The following is a 22,041-nucleotide window of genomic DNA, read 5'->3' on the forward strand; positions in this document are numbered from 1 at the left end:
GGGAGGGGGAGCTGAGGATCAGAGTTGATAGGGGGGATAAATGGAGGGAGAGAGGACGTCATCCGGGAGGGGGGGTTTGTGGAAGCCACTTCGGTCGGATGTTTGGCAATCGAAGTCAGTTTTAGTAATCTCAACATCCATATCTTGAAAACTTTCAAAACTGTCACTGAAATTATCGTCAGTTTCTAAAAGCAGCCTCTCTATCTCCGAATCTGTTACACGACTTCTTTTCGCCATTACAGGACATCACTCACTAACGCAGCGGTAAACACAGACGAAAAACGCGCGCTTTTGCGGCTGCTTCACAGGACGCATACTGTCGACGCGCGATTGGGTGGAAAATGTTATAACTAGCCCAGAATACGCTATGTTGACTGAAGAGAGCTCGTCATCTGGTGGACGAAGCTCAATTAACAGCACAATTTCAACGGCAGACCGATAACTCGTCATTCTCACTAGCTACTAGCCATAGAACGCAGTGGAAGGACATATCAGGCCAGCCCACTGTAAATTAGCAGAGCGTGGACGGATATATCCGTCATGCCCACGTGAAGGGTTAAGAGTACAACGAGCATCATTTTTGTTTGTTGCTAGTGCCGTGAGGGAGTGGAGCAAGTGCGATTCGAAACGAGATACACGGCGCATACAGTCGACATTCGTGCTGTTAAATGCAGATATTTTCCGTGAAATGAAGTTACACTGGTAAAGGCCATAAGAAATCAAACGAAAGCAAAGGCATGAAAGCCATGTTCTTGCAATAATTCAACGGAATATACTGAATGTAAAGGAATGAACTAATGATAATCAAGGACACTAACGTCTGAAGCGACTGTGTGTTGTATATTGGTATTCAAGTAGCTGAAAAGGAGACCTCAAAAAGTTTTGATAATTTTGCTTTCCTAAGTCACACGAAAATTTTTAAAGGACAATATTTTTTCCGAAACTGGCCGAATACGTAACGTACCTCTATTCTGCGTTATTTACTAATGCAATAATTCGAAAACTGGGAACTTCTGTTATATACGTTATTCATTCCCATCCAATATCAACTGAAATACAAAAAAGAGAACACGAAGGAAAGCTTTTAAGTGTGAGACAAGCACACAGCATCATGGCACCAGGGCGCGCAGGCGCATACAGTATTTCCCACTGACCATTGAGGAAGAGGCACGCCAGCTGCGCCAGCTGCCCACTTAACAGGTTAATACTTAATCTCGCATTCAGCACTGCTCGGTTCTGTCTCATATTGGTTTTTCCAACAGTATTAGTTGTACGACAAGAAAGTTTCTCGCGGCGACATAAGAAAGCGGTTTTAAATACGCTAATACAAAGAGCTGAGACTCTCTGTGATAAGATATCTGAATTCTGAGATCAGATACCTAAGAAACGTGTTCCGGAAGAACGGCTGTACCGATCGACAAATTAAGTTATCCATCTGTAAGAATCAAAAACACAGAGAAACTCAGGCATCGGAAGATGATCAGACGGTAGCATTCCTTCCTTTCTACGGTGCTACAACAAATGAAATAGGCAGAACCATGGGAAGACACGGTATTTAATCCAATTTCCGACCACGCAAAAAAATTAAAGGAATGCTGTGGTCAGAAAAAGACCATCTTTGTCTCGGCGTTCCTGGAATCTATATAATACCTCTTGAATGTCATAGTAGTTTCACCGGTCATCCAGTACGATTTCAGGACGCCGCATAGATCACTGACGTCACATTAAATATCGCGATTTCGACAAATGTGCTGTTGCCGAACATAACTTGAAGAACGAACAAACGAAATTACGTTTGATAGAACGGAAATATTATTCCATGCATCTGCCTACATGGGCCCCTGTCATTAAAGAAGTGATTGAGATCAGGCCGTGTAAAAACAACCGAGGGAGCGGATAGATCGTTAACGGTGCACAGAAACGATCACTTAATGATGAAAGTCAGCACAGAAATCATTTGTGACGTGCACCATCTAATGAAGTCAGCATCGCTACCAATGTTCTTCATTCAGAGACATCGACATAATCTCTAGTAGCATACGGAAGTTCCGTGACGTCTATGACGTCTCCATGACGTAATTCGGCCAACTAAAATACCCAAGGGCCTTTTAAAATCGTCGAAATCCCGTGATTGACAAACATGAGGCGGCAAGAGTTTCGTTAAGCATTTGGGCCGGCCGCTGTGACCGAAAGGTTCTAGGCGCTTCAGTCCGGAACCGCGCTGCTGCTACGGTCGCAGGTTCGAATCCTGTGTCGGGCACGGATGTGTGTGACGTCCTCAGGTTAGTTAGGTTTAAGTAGTTCTAAGTCTACGGGACTGATGACTTCAGATGTTAAGTCCCATAGTGCTTAGAGCCATTTGAACTCCGTTAAGCATTTATTGAATGTAAGTTCAATGGTAGGTTAACAGTCACTGTACATTCTGCCCTGATCATGACGGTCGACGATTTGAATAGTACGTGTGAAAGAACAGTTTTGCTTTTTTTACGTGCTGCACTGTACGCTGGCATAACCGATTGAACATACTGTGATAAAAGTGCATGTGATTCGTTACAGGGTTGTCGCATTACTTCGCGTTTTGCGGTGTACGTTTTCGTGGTTGCAGATTACAGGCTAATTCAGTGTTGTGAAGGTATTTTCAGACAAATGAAGATAACTGGGGTAACAAACCAAAAACTCATAATTACATTATTACGAGTACTCGGGAACGAGCCATCAGAGACCACGTGCCCCCTTTTACCAAAATACTGAGGAAATATCCATAATTAGCTTCCAAAACTTTGTGGGATTCAGTCTCGTGCCATTACTCACGACTATTGTTAAAGCGTAGTAGGGACTCGGTGTGTTATCGCAGTACGGCCGCCGTCTTCACTGTGTTTCGCACTGCGGCTGAGTAGCAGGTTAGGACTCACCTGGGATCCCGCACGAGAAGCCTGCGGATGAAGTCCTGCGCCGCCTCCGACACATCCTCGAACAGCTCCTCCGGGAAGTCGAGCTGCGCGCCGGAGATGTTGCAGAAAGTCTCCTGGTCTGTTTCGCCGCCGAACGGCGAGAAGCCCGTCAGCAGCACGTAAGTCGTTACTCCTAGCGACCTGTCGGCAAACATCATTTCATGCAGCAGGCAATAGCTGCTAATCTGAATGAAAATATCCTGACTCCCCTATGTAATGCGGAATTGAGCACTAGATGTCACGGGAGATGGATCCGCCAGTATACCACTGATCGCGACCGGGCCAAATATCTCACGAAATAAGCGTCAAACGAAAAAACTACAAAGAGAAAAACTTATCTAGCTTGAAGGGGAAACCAGATGGCGCTATTGTAGGCCCGCTAGATGGCGCTGCCATACGTCAAAAGGATATCAACTCCGTTTCTTTAAATAGGAACCCTCATTTTTTATTACATATTCGTGTAGTACGTAAAGAAACATGCATGTTTTAGTTGGACCACTTTTTTCGCTTTGTGACAGATGGCGCTGTAATGGTCACAAACATATGGCTCACAATTTTAGACGAACAGTTGGTAACAGGTAGGTTTTTAAATTAAAATACAGAACGTAGGTACGTTTGAACATTTTATTTCGGTTCTTCCAATGTGATACATGTACCTTTTTGAACCCATCATATCTGAGAACGCATGCTGTTACAGCGTGATTACCTATAAATACCACATTAATGCAATAAATGCTCAAAATGATGTGCGTCAACCCTCAATGCATTTTGCAATACGTGTAACGACATTCCTCTCAACAGCGAGTAGTTTGCCTTCCGTAATGTTCGCACATGCATTGACTATGCGCCGACGCATGTTGTCAGGCGTTGTCGGTGGATTACGATAGCAAATAACCTTCAACTTTCCCCACAGAAAGAAATCCGGGGACGTCAGATCCGGTGAACGTGCGGGCCATGGTATGGTGCTTCGACGACCAATCCACCTGTTATGAAATATGCTATTCAATACCGCTTCAACCGCACGCGAGCTATGTGCCGGACATCCGTAATGTTGGAAGTACATCGCCATTCTGTCATGCAGTGAAACATCTTGTAGTAACGTCGGTAGAACATTACGTAGGAAATCAGCATACATTGCACCATTTGGATTACCATCGATAAAATGGGGGTCAATTATCCTTCCTCCCATAATGCCGCACCATACATTTAACCCGCCAATGTCGCTGATGCTCCACTGGTCGCAGCCATCGTGGATTTTCCGTTGCCCAGTAGTTCATATTATGCCAGTTTACGTTACCGCTGTTGGTGAATGACGCTTCGTCGCTAAATAGAACACGTGCAAAAAATCTGTCATCGTCCCGTGATTTCTCTTGTGCCCAGTGGTAGAACTGTACACGACGTTCAAAGTCGTCGCCATGCAATTCCTGGTGCATAGAAATATGGTACGGGTGCAATCGAAGTTGATGTAGCATTCTCAATACCGACGTTTTAGAGATTCCCGATTCTCGCGCAATTTGTCTGCTACTGATGTGCGGATTAGCCGCGACAGCAGCTAAAACATCTACTCGGGCATCATCATTTGTTGCAGGTCGTGGTTGACGTTTCACATGTGGCTGAACACTTCCTGTTTCCTTAAATAGCGTAACTATCCGGCGGACGGTCCGGACACATGGATGATGTCTTCCAGGATACCGAGCAGCATACATAGCACACGCCCGTTGGGCATTTTGATCACAATAGCCATACATCAACACGGTATCGACCTTTTCCACCGTTGGTAAACGGTCCATTTTAACACGGGTAATGTATCACGTAGCAAATACCGTCCCCACTGGCGGAATGTTACGTAATACCACGTACTTATACGTTTGTGACTATTACAGCGCCATCTATCACAAAGCGAAGAAAGTGGTCCAACTAAAACTTTCATATTTCTTTACGTACTACACGAATATGTAATAAAAATGGGGGTTCCTGTTGTAAAAAAACGCATTTGATATCCGTTTGACCTATGTCAGCGCCATCTAGCCGGTCAACCATAGCGCCCTTCTGGTTTCCTCCTTCAAGCTAGAAGAGTTTCGTTCTTTGTAGTTTTTTCGTTTGATGCTTATTTCGTGAGATATTAGACCCGGCCACTATCAATGGACCACCCTGTATAAGGAAGTATGTTTTCAGCAGTAAGCAGTAAGGGCAGAACGGATCCTCAGGAGAGCTCAGTGATTTCGAATGAGGAATAATCATTGGATGCCACCTGAGTAATATATCAACATTTACAAAGCTGCCCAAGTCGACCGTTGGTGATGTGACTGTGAAGTGGAAACTCGAAATATCAACATCAGTGTAACCCACACCAGGCACTCCTCATGTGCTGGAGGACAGCGACCGTCAAGCACTGCGGAAGGTGGTTGTAAAAAGTCGTGTGAAACCAGTGGACGGAATCACTCGTGAGTTCCATTGTTCTACCAACAGTCCATCTATAACAATGACTATGCATAGGGACTGAAAAAGAATGGTGGACAGTGGTCGAGCAATTCATCATAAGCCACAAATTTCTGTAGTCTGCGCTAAACGACGCTTGAAGTGGTGTAAAGAGTAACACCATTGGACAGTGGATGACTAGGAACTAGTGATTTGGAGTGATAAATTACCCTGTATCCTCTGCCAATCAGATGGAAGCATTTGGGTTTGCCGAATGCCTGAGGTCGTTACCTGTCGTCTGGTGTAGTGCCAACACTGAAGTATGGACGGGTAAATAAAACGTAAATGCCGTGTGGCTAGGGCCTCCCGTCGGGTAGACCGTTCGCCTGGTGCAAGTCTTTCGAGTTGACGCCACTTCGGCGACTTCCATGTCGATGGGGATGAAATGATAATGATAAGGACAACACAACACCCAGTCCCTGAACGGAGAAAATCTCCGAACCAGCCGGGAATCAAACCCGGGCCATTCCGTCGCGCTGACCACGCAGCTACCAGGGGCGGACACGGACGGGGTGGTGTTAGGTATGGGGTTGTGTTTTCGTGGTTAGGGTGTGGTCCTCTTGTTGCGTTTAAGAAAACACTACATGCGGAAGAATATGAAGACATTTTACACCATCGTGTCCTGCGTAAGGTAGGGAAACACTCAGGAGACGATGATAGCATCAGCATGACAATGCAGCATGCCATAAAGCAGCATCTATGAGGGAATTGTTTGCGGTCAAGAACATTCCTGAAATGGTCTGGCCTTTCCATGGTCCCGACCAGGAATCCAGTGGAACACAATTGGGATGAGGTACAACGTCGACTTCGTTCCAGACCTCTGCGTCCAAAATGATTAACTTTTTCTGGTTTCGGCTCTTGAGAAAGAATGCGCTGCTGTTTCACCACAAACATTCAGATACCTTGTTGAAAGTGCCTCAAGCAAATCTGAAGTCGAAGGGTGGACACAAATCATATTAATGTCTGAAAATAGGAGTGTGGATACTTTTGGTGAGATAGTCTCTGGCAAGTCTTGGGATAACTGTGTTGCTTATTTTTAGGGCACAAGATGTTGAAAGGAGACACTTGCAAGAGATTATGTTCTTTTAACTTCAGTGTCACAGAGTACTAAACAAAGTCTTTTTAGAGATTCGAAACTTACCACATATCCGCAGCGAGTGTGATCGGCTCATAGTGAAGGATTTCAGGAGCTGTAACAGAAGTAAAGCATTGCAGCATTACTACATGAAGCGTTGATTATCCTCATTAAACTATGCAGCTCAATTTATTTACTGAGGTATTTTCTATGAAGAAGACTAGTTGCTATGTAACATAAATTGTTGTTGTTGTTGTGGCCTTCAGTCCTGAGACTGGTTTGATGCAACTCTCCATGTTACTCTGTCCTGTGCAAGCTTCTTCATCTCCCAGTACCTACTGCAACCTACATCCTTCTGAATCTGCTAAGCTGAATTTCTGGGCAGTATGACACTATAAACGAATAGTAAGTAAACATCAATTTTGCATTATTTGTGGTTCAGACAGCCTTTTACAACTCGAGATATAAAGGTCAATAAAAGCAAAACAAGGGTAATGGAGTGTAGTCGACTGATTTTTCTCAATATGAGAGTACTGAAGGGCGATCTGTTTTAATTGTTAAAAACCGTTCAAAAGACAAGATCGCAAAAAATATATTTTTTAAAATTCAAGACAATACGTTTAAACAGTCTTTGCTGTCATCTTCAGATCTTAAACGTCTGTTTTGTGGTAAAACATATTCATTTTACGCTGCAACTGATGCACAAGATATCAAGTGGATAAAACTCACCACATTATAATCGTTTGTCATCGCTGAGTGTAGTCGAATTAATTCAGCTGAAGCTAACGGAATTAAATTAGGAACTGAGAGCCTCAAATTAGTTTTTTAATGAAATTTCAGCCGATTGACTATCTTTTAACATTAATTTATTTCATTCTATCGCGATTTCACCCGCCCGGTTGGCCGTGCGATCTAACGCACGGCTTTCCGGGCGGGAAGGAGCGCCTGGTCCCCGGTACGAATCCGCCCGGTGGATTTGTGTCGAGGTCCGGTGAACCGGCCAGTCTGTGGATGGTTTTTAGGCGGTTTTCCATCTGCCTCGGCGAATGCGGGCTGGTTAACCTTATTCCGCCTCAGTTACACTATGTCGGCGATTGCTGCGCAAACAAGATCTCCACGTACGCGTACACCACCATTACTCTACGAAGCAAACATAAGGGTTACACTCGTCTGGTGTGAGACGTTCCCTGGGGGGTCCACCGGGGGCCGAACCGCATAATAACCCTGGGTTCGGTGTGGGGCGACGGAGGGGTGAAGTGGACTGCGGAGTCGTCGTGGGGTTGTGGACCACTGCGGCTGCGGTGGGGACGGAGCCTCTCCGTCGTTTCTAGGTCCCCGGTTAACATACAATACAATACAATCGCGATTTCAGCTTTGTAGCCATTGTGAAGTGCAAAGGTGAGAGACAGAAAAATGTCCGACATTTCCAAAATGACAAGTGATCTTCGAAATATCACAACATATATCTCGCTATATATACCAGTCGTCGCATTGTAGGATGTCAATACGAACAGAAGAAAAAATAAACGATGTTCTTAAAAGTATCATTTACTGGTTTTCTATAAATGGTTTCATCCTCAATTTAAAAAGACAACATATTCAGTTCTTCTCGTCCAGAGATATTACACCAATGATATTTGTAACGCCTGGAAATTTCAAATTCTTAGATGTCCAAATTGATGAGAATTTAAACTGGAAAGAGCAAATTTTGAAACTCCTAAGACAACTTAGTTCAGCCACATTTGCATTTAAAATCATTACAAATCCTGGGGAGAGACAAATCAGTAAGTTGCGGTATTTTGCGTATGGAATGATGTTCTGGGGTAACTCATCTTTAGGAAAGAAAGTATTCGTTGCTGAGAAACGTGCTGTAAGAATAAAATGTGGTGCTCACCCACTGTCATCTTGTAGATATCTGGTTAAGGAGTTGGGTTTTCTGGCTGCTGCTTCAAACTGTATTTATTCCCTCATGAAGTTTGTTGTAAATAATTCACTACAGTTTAAAAGGGACAATAATGCATATAATTACAATGATGGAGGAAAAATTTCATTCACTACTCCACATGAAAGTCATCCTTAGCATAAAAAGGGGTGTACAATGCTGCAACAAAAAGTTTTGATCACTTACCCAGTGGTATAAAATGTCTGACTGACAAGAAGTAATATTTTAAAACAAACTGAAAAAGTTTCTTCTTGACAGCTCCTTATATTCCGTAGAAGAGTGTCTGTTATAGTAATGTGTAAAAGGTGATGGGCAGGAATTACTGATTCACATCTGTATAAAAAATAAATAAAAAGCAAAAAAAAGTAGAAATATTCAGTATTAACCACAGTCACAATTAATTTGCTATGTGGACGCAAAATAGTTCGTTCAACATTATTGTGATTTATCGTGCAAAATTATCCAAGGAACAAGAAACTAACAAACTAGAACTGACATTACGGACAGGAGAGACACTTCATCATATTTTGTTGTGTTTATGACGGCCTAAAACGTGCTGTGGCACGCATCATAAACAAAACACAGTGGGATAAAATGTTTGTCCTGGCCACGGTGTCAGCTGCACTGGCTATTGTCAGTTAATATTGATACACTATAATGTGACGGCCAAATATACGTTGTAATATTTCTACGATCATTTGTCATTTAGACATATGCGACATTTTGATGTCTTTCAGCTTTGTACGTGATAACGGCTATTTGTACGTGATAATGGCTATAAAGCTGAAATCGTGTTAGTGTGAAATAAATGAATATTAAAATGTACAGTGAAATAGCGGAAATATTATTAAAATACTCGACATGGTCTCCGACGAATAAATAATGTTTAGTAGATGAGTTTTGGCAATTAGGCAGAAAAACAGCTTACGACGGTAGAAGTAAAGAAGATATAAAATGTAGATTGTATATAGTGAGAAAACCTTTTCGGAAACAGACAAATGTTTGTCTTTTACGAATGTATATGATTGGAGTGCGTTTGAAGTGAAAGATGAAGAATAAACAATGTAGACAAATGTTTTAATCAGTTTTTAAAATGTGATTTAACGGAACACTACTGTAGATAAGAAGAGGAGAACGGATAACCAATGAAGAAGTACTCAATCGAATCGTCAAGAAAAGGGCTTTATGGACAACCCTGGTAAAGTAACAGATAGGTTGATAGGACACATACTGGGGTATCAATTAACTTATGCATCAACCAAGGCATCAATACAGTAAGCAGGCTCAAATGGTTGCATGTTGCACTAGTTATACGGAGACGAATAGATCTTCCTAGGTTGGACTAGCGTGGGGGGCTGCATCAAAACACTTCTCGGACAGAAGAGAACAGTATGTGGTTAAAAGTAACCGGAATATGTAATTAACTTTTCAGAATAAAATTACACCAACAGTAAGGGTAAATAGTTGGTATTTTGTGAAGCCATCGCGAGCTGAAATACTTCTCTACGTCACATGAGTCATTGAACTTGTTGTTCGTGTATTGCGGACTTGGCTATAATGGAGACCATGAATTACTGATTGCGAGCGCTAGAGTGGTCTTTCATAGTAAGCTGCACATCAGTACAGACTTGTTCATCACTGGTCTTGTAACGTCTCTTAGCAAAAGACATATTATGTGATAAAAAGAAAACATTGTGTATCATATTTTGTTACTGTATAAAATTATGTACTTTTTTTATTATTTATTTTAGATAATATCTGTGTCGGCGAGTACTGAAACCGCCACAGACGATAAATATCAAACAAAGATGAGAATGTGTGACTAGCATAAATAATACAGAACGAACATTAATTTCTCTGTCTTCTTCTTGGAGTTACGTGAGAAGGATAGCCTGTGACGTGATATTGTATGCTAGCGTAGCATTCTTTTGTCAAGTTTGTAAGACGGACGCCATTAAGCGAGATGTTAAAAAGGTGTGTAATAATTAAGATATTTAAATGTTTTGAATAGAGTTATTTAGTGAAACCTTGCATTATAAGTTCTGTCAAGCTTGCCTGGTGTTTTATCCCATCCCTTTGAGACATTTTCAGTTGTTTAAATATTATTCGTGGTGCAGAGCGGCGCTACGAACGAGCCAGCCGCTGCCGCGGTTCATTTAAATTGCAGTAAATGAAATCTATCATACCGCAAAGAAGCGTCAGGTAATAGTGAAGTAAAAAATTATTTCTTTCAGCTTTCGAAGCTGCAGAGCAGAGCAGCAGATTTTATGATGTGCTTTACAGGTTGACGCGGGCTGCTGATAATATAGTACTAATAATGAAAAGAGATAATTTATTTTCATCACATGAAAGAAATCTTGCTGCGCGTAGTTCTGGTCTGGCAACCTTATAGTAAAAACATCATTTTTCTCCGATAATAGTCTCATGTTCTCGTGTTAGCCGTGGTACTTATTGTTGTTTTACTATTAACAAAAATCCACTGCAGAATTATGATGTTGAACAATCATTGCGTACTATAACTGCTTTAATAGAAAGCCAGATACAGAACAACTGGAACATAATACATTTTGTTTTGCTGAAAATTAATGATCTAAAGAAAGGCATAGCACAGCATCACTAAAAGGTATTTCGGGTCTCTTTTCGTAGTAACATATTTCATTTAATATATGAGTTGTTACGCGAATAATAATAATAATAAAACCAAAACAAAACAAAATAAATAAAAATAATAAAAGAGACGAGAAGAAAAACTGTCGCCCAAAAACGCGGGGCCCGAATTTGCAGTGGCCACGAAAATAACTGTTTTATGTGTTTTCTTTCATTGTCTATTGTTATATACATGCATGTATTTAGTGATAAATGTATGTATGTGTATCATGATTAATGCCATGTATTAATGAATGTACAAAAATTCTTTCATGAAAAAACGCACCACTGCAAGCGAGTCAGAGGAAACGATCCTGATAGTACTGAGAAACTGTAACGACTACATAATCCGGGGGCAGCCGAACCCTGAAATCAGATAAACTAAAGGTAAGACTACAGTGTAGTTGTCCTGTTTGTAGAAGCTTAACTCCAGTGAAGTGATCTCATATCGCTAGTGGTGTGCGTAGTTTGACGTTAGTATTTATGACAGGGCAAAGTTGAATGTAGATAGTAATTTTTAGTGTGCAGTGTATTGTAGATAAATTAACATATTTTGTGTGCAAGTGGCAAAACTGTCAGATCTTGTGTTCGAGTGGGTAATTTATGAATATGGTTAAATTGCGTAGTCAACGTCCGAGCAATATGGATACTGAGGAACAGCCATTAGTTAGTGCAGGAAATGTAGAAACGGGTGCATTAAGCAGTACAAGTACTCTCTTTGAGGATATACCATGCGAAAATGTGTGGGCAGGGGCACAGGAAGTGGTGCCACCGTCCACCAGTGCTCAAGGAGATGTAGATAAAGAAATTGGACCACCACCAGAAAAGCAGGAACCAGAGAGTGGTAATCTGCCTGGTGGGTATTCACTTCAGGCGATATTAGAGCGCGTGCTGGATTACCAGTCAAAATTTGCGCAACAGCTAGCTGAGCGAGATCGCCAGCTAGCTGAGCGAGACCAGCAACTTGTGCAATCGTTAGAAATTATGAAAAAAGACATTGCCTGAATGAAACAGAATTATGAGTCGATACCTAAGGCCGTGCAGGAGTTGACTGTACAGGTCAACAACCTGCAAGTAGCAAACACTAACATGGTAGACGAGATAGGTGTCTTAGCCAACCGATTAGAAAAGCTAGAAATAGATTCCACACAGCTTGTAGAGCAGAAGTGGAACGAACAAGCGACTAAAATTGAAACCGAATTCAACTCATGGCTAGAAGCGAAGGAGAGTGAGATCGACAAAAATATTAATTCTAAGGTACAAGCAGCCATGGCAGATAGAGATTCCGAATCGTTCAGTACCGCAGTAAATAGTCAGGTACAGAACGACGTGCAAACCATCAAACAAATACTCAGTGAGGATATTCCGCAGTGGCAAGTGAATATTAACAAACGGATATCCGACTTGGAAAAGGGTTTAGCACAGAGCAGCAAACATCTTGAACATGAAACTATGTCGCCAACAGCCAATGTTTTTGGAAACGCACAAACTTATACGCGACGCAACAATGGTGAATCTTTAGGCGATAATGCGAAGAGCTGTAGCTTCGGTTCGGAGTACACAGCCTATGTCCCAGGAGCAAACCAGTATAGTCCAAAAATATTGGTTGAAGAAAGCTTGATAAAAAATAGCCAGTTTCAAACGTTTACTACTGAACGGAAGTCAGTACACCCAGTAGTATTCATAAAAAGCTTTAAAAATATCTTGCCTAGTGTGTGGAACGAAGCACAGAAAATTCAATACGTAATGTCATACATTCAGGGTGATGCAGCGTTGTGGGCTACGGAAGTAGCAGACAGCTGCATGACGTATGAACAATTCGAAAGGGCGTTTTTGTCGAAATACTGGTCGCCATGTATACAAGAGCGGCTAAGAAAAGAAGTATACAATCCCGAACTGTACTCACCCCGTCTTGGGTATCTGAGACGGTATTTCGAGAAATATATAAACAAAACGCGCTACTGGGACGAGCCTATCTCACCAAGAGACATAATAAGACTCCTAAAATCACATTTACCCATTCATATCAAAGAGAAATTAATACACGTACCAGAGAGCGACATGGAACATTTCCTGTCTGTTCTAGATTCAATAGATTTAATCCAGGAAGACGCAAAAGCAGCGTGTGATCACTCGCGGAATAATGGATCAGGGTGTAAACATGACAGAAATAATAGAGCACAAAACCACAACCATGGAAATGGTGGGGGTGGTAACAAGCGGCAAGAGCACTCGCAAAATTGTAATAATGGGAGAAGTCAGAACGGGTATGGGCAACCGTCCCATAATAAAAAGCGTCGATTTGACGACCGGTACGATTCCGGACTGCCAGGGACCAACCGCTGGAAAAATGAGCGAGGTCAGTGGCATAGCAAATACAGCGACAGCAATCTCAATTGGAATCAGAATCAGCGACCAAGCCCAGAACGGCAAGGTAATGACCGGTACGACAACAACAGACCACCACTGCAAAACGCGCCTATTGCGCAGTCGTGGCGGCCTACAAATCAAAACGTAAATATAGTAGAGGTCGCGGACAATAGCCGTCCAAGTACCTCGCAAGCAAGCCATCCAACAAACTAGAATCGGCCTCGATATGCTCTCCATCGCTGGCCGAGGGGTGGAGTGAGAGCAACACCAATGACAATAATATGCCTGGAATACATATGCTGCGATACAACGACGGTATCAGTATGGATAAAGATCTACTGACCGAGCCCCATGAATGTAAGAAAGATAGCAACGAAAATGTGCAAGCCGTAATAGAAGCGAAAATCAATGATGTTGCAGTGAATATAATCATCGACACAGGTGCCTCAGTGAGTGTAATGAGTACAGAATTGTTTAAAGCGCTGGGGAAGGGACGTAGCATACCGACTTTCCCGGTTAATAATTGCAAGGTGTCTGGAGCTATAAGTGCACAGAGCCAATTAGTTAAGTACCAGGTGCAGGTGAAGATTTGTAAGGAGGGCGAAGCCATAGTGAGCTCGTTCCTCATTGTTAAAGGGTTAAGGGTGGCCTGCATTCTGGGAGTAGATTTTCTCCGTGAGAGGGACGCAGTGATCGACCTCTCCTCGGGAAAACTAAGCATAGTTAATAAAGGTAGGAGGATTGAGTTGTCTATGATGAAATCGAAGGAGGTACTTGTGCCGTGTTGCAACCGAATTAATATCAAATGTAGGAACCCTTGGGTACTACACCTCAATGATTATTCACCTGTGACGGATCTCTATTATCCGAGTATAGAAGATAGAAATTTTGAAACAAATGTTGATGCATTTCAAGCCAAAGTACAGGAATCTGAAAGTTTAAGCAACATACAAAAGCAACAGTTGACGCAGCTGCTATCGGAATATACCATGGTATTTACCGACCGACCAGGAATAGTCAAGGGGTACCACTATCACATAGAGGTCATGCCCCACAATACATACTGTCGCGCATCTTACTCCATCCCTTGGTCGAGGAAGGAAGTAGTGGCTAGAGAGATTTGAAAGATGTTAGAGTGGGATTGTAAAATTATTTATTCAGTGACATGTCAGATGTAAATAGTAGTAGTTATGAGAAGATTTCAATTATGTTTTAGAGTATAAGTACGTTAGCTTTAAGAAAGAATTTGTGTGTATTTAAAATTTTGAGGAAGTAAAACATAAATAAGTAAGCATAGCATGAAAGTAGAATCAGTAAACTGAGCAATAGCATGCAAACTGAAGACTTTGTTTACAGACAATTAGTGTCATTAAAATACTATATGCTCATCAAGCAATGAACAATCTTTTTGTTGATAAAATAATAATAATTTTTCATTTGTAGTAAGTAAGTACAATTAATGATGACATCTCATATAGTAATGTAACAGGTATAATTGTGTTAGAATTAAGGAACCCTGAGAGAGAGTCTCTAATGGACAAAAATTGACTTTGTAGTACGAAACAATTATGTGATTTGACTTTGTAGTACGAAACAATTATGTGATGTAACGTTTACTGCCAATAGTGATCTGAGAACGACACTGGAGCAGAATTCAATCAAAAACAAACCCGTTCCGCGTAACCTACGCTTTGTATGTATCGATGCTTCAATTGAAGCCCGTGTACTTGGTACACGTCCTTGAATATTAATTACGCGGTACGCGAATCAAGTCAAACAACGCGGAAACTACACTGTAGTCCTGTAGGACAGATCATTAAAAATAATACTAGTACTAAATGAAGTATTTATTGAGCAATATGCCCAAGTCCAGCTGTCATGCACATGGTAAAATCTGTTTGCCTGATGGGTGATAACCTGGCAAGCTACACTGAAAAAGGAAAAAAAAGGCTATGTACCAAAAATCACACACCTTTAAATAATTACAAAAAAGTCATATATGCCTAGTAATAGTATTAAAAGTGTGTAATGACATGGTAAACACAATGGACTCAATGTAGATGAGAGTGATTATGCTGAGAACAGTTGATATGCATTAAAAATAAACTGTGTGCATAAACAATCTAGGAAAGGACGGAATATTGTGTGTAGTAGGGACAGAAAATGACTGTTGTATCTGCACCAATATATACGTCGGTATAAGTCAAGTGTTGAGTGACTAACTGTCATAGTGCAGTGCTCAACGAACAATAAATTTACTGTGTGTAAAACCGGTAGTTAGTGATCCGTTCGGAGTCGATTCAAACAAACATCGCTCGACGGAAACATTTAGTGTGTGTGAACCGAAACATTTTCGCGTGTTGAGAGACGCTCTGGCAGCGTATCGACCGTGAGAACAAATGAAAGTGTGTAGTACAACGTATGTGTGATGAACCCTGAATACCAGTGCCACAATGCGATTGACTTGCGAAGCCACAAGAAACCTGTTATCACGCCAAAACATCCTGTGCATACCAGCGAAGCGACGGCTTACTGAACAATAAACGCTTTTAACCAAGTTGCATTTTCTTCCACAGCGAATAATCTGTATCCTTAAAGACAGTACACCGTTGTGGAATATTTGTTTCATGCATTGTGACGGGGAGCCATGCGGAGAAGCAGAGACGGGTGCCGTGCCGCCAACCAGCCGGTCGCGGGAAACCACTGCAACACGCCGACATTGGTGAATGGTTCGGCGCGGTTCGCGACTGCTCGGGCGCCACCCCAACATTCCGTCGCTGTTAACGGCGAGCAGGTCGTCGACCCCAGCGGTCGTTGGCACGCCGCGTTCCAGACGACGCTACGCAACAATTGCTTCGCGCCGCCCGCTCCGTACAACATTGTTGACATGCAACCGAACTTTACCAACTACGCTGTTAATGTACTAATATGAAAACGATTTATTGGACACGAAATTACGTGACAAACATTTTTTTTCTTTAGTTTACTGTGTATAGACTCAAAATATTCATTTGTTCGGTGATATATGTTATATGTTTTCGTCATATTAGTGAAGCAAACTGACACGAATGACATACCATGGTAGAACATTTGTCGTGAGTAAGTGCAGAGACAATCCATTACACTACCGTAAAACTATTTAATGATTGACTTTCAGTGTGGCACAGAACACAAATGTGAAAGAGTGTAGAAGGTACATTTTTAACAAGGAGACTAAAAGTTTAAGGGGATACGGAATCACCTATCCCCGCAATGTTAATATATGCCTACTATAGGGAACATTTTCTCACAAACTACTGGAGACAGAGAGGTAAAAATTTTACTGTATGTGCATTCATATGTTACAACAATACTGAAACAACAATTTATTGTCAAAGTATTTTCTTACAGAGATATTGTACATTTATTTTTAAGTAAATTTTTTCCATCGCTTTTTACTAGACTATCACCCCTAAGTCTTTTGTAAATCAAGTAATTAAAAAATCGTTGTTTCAGTATGTAATAGGGACCTATGTCACTACGTCATAAAAATTTCAGACTTCTAGGTTGACCAGTACCTGAGATAATGTTCCTAGATGAAGTAAAAAGTAAACTTACGGGAAACGGAGAAAGAAGATTAAAACATTCCTGATCCGTAGCTAATACCCCCTTCACAGTCTTCATAATCATCTTCAAGTCTTCTTTTGGCACCCCTCTGCACCTGTCTTGCTTTTTTCACTAATGTCTTGATTATATTATCAGCATGCCTTAGTCTGTGCTGATCTAAAAAGAACATAGCACGTACCGTACGGGAACCAACACACATACCCAACTTTTGAAGGACCTGGCATTTAGTTATATTTCCAAGATTGAAGGTTGCCACAGCATCATACACACCAAAATGTAGTGTATTAATTCCGACAAACACTGTTTTTGGGAGACGATGCCATATCACACTATTCAAGCATTCGTTGGGGTTCTGCGTTTTTCCGTGAAGACATTTCATCAGAAGACTTCTGTCAGCCAGATCTCTGAAAATGGGCTTTATTTCTGCCATGATGGCTGATGGTAGACTGTGGTGGTGAATGTATTTCTCTCCTGTTGTTAGTCCCCTATTGTATTTACACCAGCTGTTTTCACCTTTGGGGCACAAACCATGTTGTGGATGCTCATCCGTGGATGCGGTGTGGAAATATAAAGCCCATATAGCTCTCCTCATTTCTTCAAGATTGCCTGTATTTTGCCTGATTGCAAGGCCATAGCAGTTCTGAATGTGGTCTATTATGGAATCAGTCAATCTTCCTCTGCCATCCAAGGTTTTCCCATCATCTAGTTTTTTCCCTTTCATAACTGATTTTAACCTTCTCAGCCTGGCACCCATTCTCTTCTGCACATGTCCTATACATTCAAGTTTGCTTATATTTACACTGTTCCCATATGGTTTGCTTTCCAAAACTTCTTTGAATGCTTTAGAGTCACCATCTCCCAGATATTTGACATAGCGAACATTATACCACTGTGAAGAGCGATGAAAAATTTTCTTCACCCCAGCAACCTCCATGCCACCACTACTACCATAATAATTAGCAATACAGTCATCACTGTGTTCATTTTTCAGCCTGCCTGTGCACCTACAGTATTTAGACATTATTGCAACATCAATAACCTTGCCAGTATCAACACTAGTTGCTGTTACAACACCATTGTTGGAGGTGTGGCCCCTTTTCTGCCACGTGCCATCAAACGCCACTGTGAGGTCACGACTGCCGTCATTTTCTTCCACTGCTTCTTCCACAGCAACCTGCATTGACTTCTGTGCTACATCTTCAACTGCAGATCCTAGTACATAATTGTAAGCTTCAAACTTTGAAGGTGCACTTGGAAGATTTAGAACACCACATAGCATATCACCAGCTGCTTTGCCCTTACCAATTGCTCGCAATCCATAAACTAACCTAATATTTACACTATAAAGTTCAGTTTTCTTGTATCCATTATTTACAGTTACTGAAACCGAACTTGGAAACTTACAGCTGTATTTACAAACACTGCATATTAAATTAAACTGGGCAGCCAGGCCAACATGGGATTCTACTTTCAGAGAAACGTTTCCATGACATTTTTTGCAGCACAAACTGTTTTCAAGAGCTTCACACAATATATTCGTATCAATGAGTTCAAAAACTTCATTCCCTCTATCAAGTAAATTATATTTCTCTTCCAAATCTCTTAGTTTTTTATGAGAAGCACTGTTTTCATTTGGTGTAAGTTCGTTCGGCAAATCAGTAATAAGTGGATTCACATTTTCCAACAGTGATGATGATGAACTGCTTTGCTTTGCTAATGAATCATTATTTCTTTTCTTTTGCCAGTTCACACGCTTTTTAAATACTTTTGCTTTAGCTCTAGGCATTTTCACTGCGAAAAATGAAGCACTAAATACGAAATAACTCAACAACAACTACTTTCTTATATCACACTGTTTACAAAACAGTCCCGCCACAAAGTCAAAGAGTAACTTGAGGAAACCAGAGAGAAACATTTTCGGGCAACTAGTGTATAAATAGTCGCTGGAAACCGGGATATTTGAATTCATGTCACTTTAAAGGTACTGCCAAAAAGTTCATGGTCAGCCACGAGAGGCGTGTATAACTAAAGCGCAATACCCGATCTCACAAATATATAAAAATAAAATAGTTATAATTGTAGTAGAGCTATGTATGATACGTCATTTTAAAGAGGAAACATGGCAGAATATAATACGCCAATAAAAAAAATTCGATTTTTTAACCCAAAATCCGATTCCGTATCCCCTTAACATTTTGTCATAAATAACCTTTGTTATCTGTGAACATTGGATAAATTCCAACCTTTTTTGATGAACAATCGAACTGTGTTTTAAGACAAACCAGGCGAGATGACCATGGCTCCGGCGCAGTTTTCCCAGGTTTTGTGACCGCACGTAGCCCGAATGGGGGAGCCAAAAAACTGTAATGACCCTGGGACTAGGTTTACGGTCACCTCGCAAAGTGTGAGAAAACCATAAAGAGTGTGATTAAAACTGTAGTGCAAAATAGCAAACAAGTGAATAGTGAATATTGCAAATAAGCTGACAGACAATGACAAAACGAACGTTAGTGGCAGCATATTGCCGAACATTCTTAACGTTAGTCAATTGCTGCCAGGGGGCATTGTAATGTCTCTTAGCAAAAGACATATTATGTGATAAAAAGAAAACATTGTGTATCATATTTTGTTATTGTATAAAATTATGTACTTTTTTAATTATTTATTTTAGATAATATCTGTGTCGGCGAGTACTGAAACCGCCACAGACGATAAATATCAAACAAAGATGAGAATGTGTGACTAGTATAAATAATACAGAACGAACATTAATTTCTCTGTCTTCTTCTTGGAGTTACGTGAGAAGGATAGCCTGTGACGTGATATTGTATGCTAGCGTAGCATTCTTTTGTCAAGTTTGTAAGAGGGACGCCATTAAGCGAGATGTTAAAAAGGTGTGTAATAATTAAGATATTTAAATGTTTTGAATAGAGTTATTTAGTGAAACCTTGCATTATAATTTCTGTCAAGCTTCCCTGGTGTTTTATCCCATCCCTTTGAGACATTTATACTAGTCACACATTCTCATCTTTGTTTGATATTTATCGTCTGTGGCGGTTTCAGTACTCGCCGACACAGATATTATCTAAAATAAATAATAAAAAAGTACATAATTTTCGGTTGTTTAAATATTATTCGTGGTGCAGAGCGGCGCTACGAACGAGCCAGCCGCTGCCGCGGTTCATTTAAATTGCAGTAAATGAAATCTATCATACCGCAAAGAAGCGGTCAGGTAATAGTGAAGTAAAAAATTATTTCTTTCAGCTTTCGAAGCTGCAGAGCAGAGCAGCAGATTTTATGATGTGCTTTACAGGTTGACGCGGGCTGCTGATAATATAGTACTAATAGTGAAAAGAGATAATTTATTTTCATCACATGAAAGAAATCTTGCTGTGCGTAGTTCTGGTCTGGCAACCTTATAGTAAAAACATCATTTTTCTCCGATAATAGTCTCATGTTAGCCGTGGTACTTATTGTTGTTTCACTATTAACAAAAATCCACTGCAGAATTATGATGTTGAACAATCATTGCGTACTATAACTGCTTTAATTGAAAGCCAGATACAGAACAATTGGAACATAATACATTTTGTTTTGCTGAAAATTAATGATCTAAAGAAAGGCATAGCACAGCATCACTAAAAGGTATTTCGGGTCTCTTTTCGTAGTAACATATTTCATTTAATATATGAGTTGTTACGCGAATAATAATAATAATAAAACCAAAACAAAACAAAATAAATAAAAATAATAAAAGAGACATGAGTCATTGAACTTGTTGTTCGTGTATTGCGGACTTGGCTATAATGGAGACCATGAATTACTGATTGCGAGCGCTAGAGTGGTCTTTCATAGTAAGCTGCACATCAGTACAGACTTGTTCATCACTGGTCTGTAAACTTTGATCTGCTAGTGTTTGCGCATATAATTCTAACATTTTTCGTAATTTTCTGTACTTAAACATCGCAAAACCTTCTGACAAGTGTTCGCGTAAGATCGTTCAAATCCAAGCTTACGTTATGGTGATCAAAATACGACGATTGTCTGCTGGTACATCTCGTGAAGAGGGTAGCTGGCTAATATGTGAACGAATACGGTCTCAGCTCTTTTCTTACCGACCTTTAATACTAGCTTTAGAAACGTGTGCGCTATTTCTCCTTCAACTATTTTCTCAGTAGCGCTCACGAGTCTGAGAGGAGAGTCCTCACGAGTCTGAGAGGAGTGGTCAAGGAATGGAAGATGGCCGCTGAAGCACCTCTCGACTCGTATGTACTGTCGTTTTACGCCATTATGCAAGTCAGAGGGCGATATGCAAAACACACACACACACAAACACGCGCACACGCACACACGCACGCAGAGAGAGAGAGAGAGAGAGGAGAGAGAGAGTGGGAAGGAGGGAGAGAGAGAGTGCTCCTTAAAAATCTAAGCTGTTGTTGCCTGAAAGAAAAATTGGTCTATTATGAACTTTAACTATTGCTGCAGCCGCGGGGCTCGGCTTGACCATAATGAATGTTCTGAAGTCTCGTTACGCACTGTCGTACCCAATGTTGAGATGGCTGCATGGGCAGTCTCGAAAGCCCATAAATTATAAAAAAAACTATTGGCACTCACATTTAATCTAAATTAAATAAATTATAGGGGAATTTCGAAATTAGGGCCGTTAATGAAGTCCAGTTTAGTAGTTTATTGCTCGCAGTCAATACTACACACCCTAACCGTGCCTACCACACACAAACACTTCGGTAATTTTACTATTAAAGTTGCATCCACTGGAGAGTTTGCCATCGCTTAGCCCTTCTCTAAAAGATCAAACGCCGGCTGCAGTGGCCGTGCGGTTAAAGGCGCTGCAGTCTGGAACCGCAAGACCGCTACGGTCGCAGGTTCGAATCCTGCCTCGGGCATGGATGTTTGTGATGTCCTTAGGTTAGTTAGTGTGGTGTCACCGCTAGACACCACACTTGCTAGGTGGT

At 41.1% G+C, this 22,041-nt stretch overlaps 1 protein-coding gene across 1 annotated transcript in view; it reads right to left on the minus strand.

Annotated features, from left to right (window-relative positions):
* LOC126252259 (MAP/microtubule affinity-regulating kinase 3-like) overlaps positions 1-22,041 on the minus strand; it is a 440,781-nt gene that overhangs the window by 18,195 nt on the left and 400,545 nt on the right. Inside the window, exons 5-6 of the mRNA XM_049953132.1 lie at positions 6,571-6,619; positions 2,913-3,092 (exon numbers count right to left, since the gene is read on the minus strand). Coding sequence (XP_049809089.1) covers positions 2,913-3,092; positions 6,571-6,619 — 229 coding nt within the window. The remainder of the gene's footprint in view (positions 1-2,912; positions 3,093-6,570; positions 6,620-22,041) is intronic.

The sequence above is a fragment of the Schistocerca nitens genome, chromosome 4 (genome assembly GCF_023898315.1).
Source record: "Schistocerca nitens isolate TAMUIC-IGC-003100 chromosome 4, iqSchNite1.1, whole genome shotgun sequence".
NCBI classification, from domain to species: domain Eukaryota; kingdom Metazoa; phylum Arthropoda; class Insecta; order Orthoptera; family Acrididae; genus Schistocerca; species Schistocerca nitens.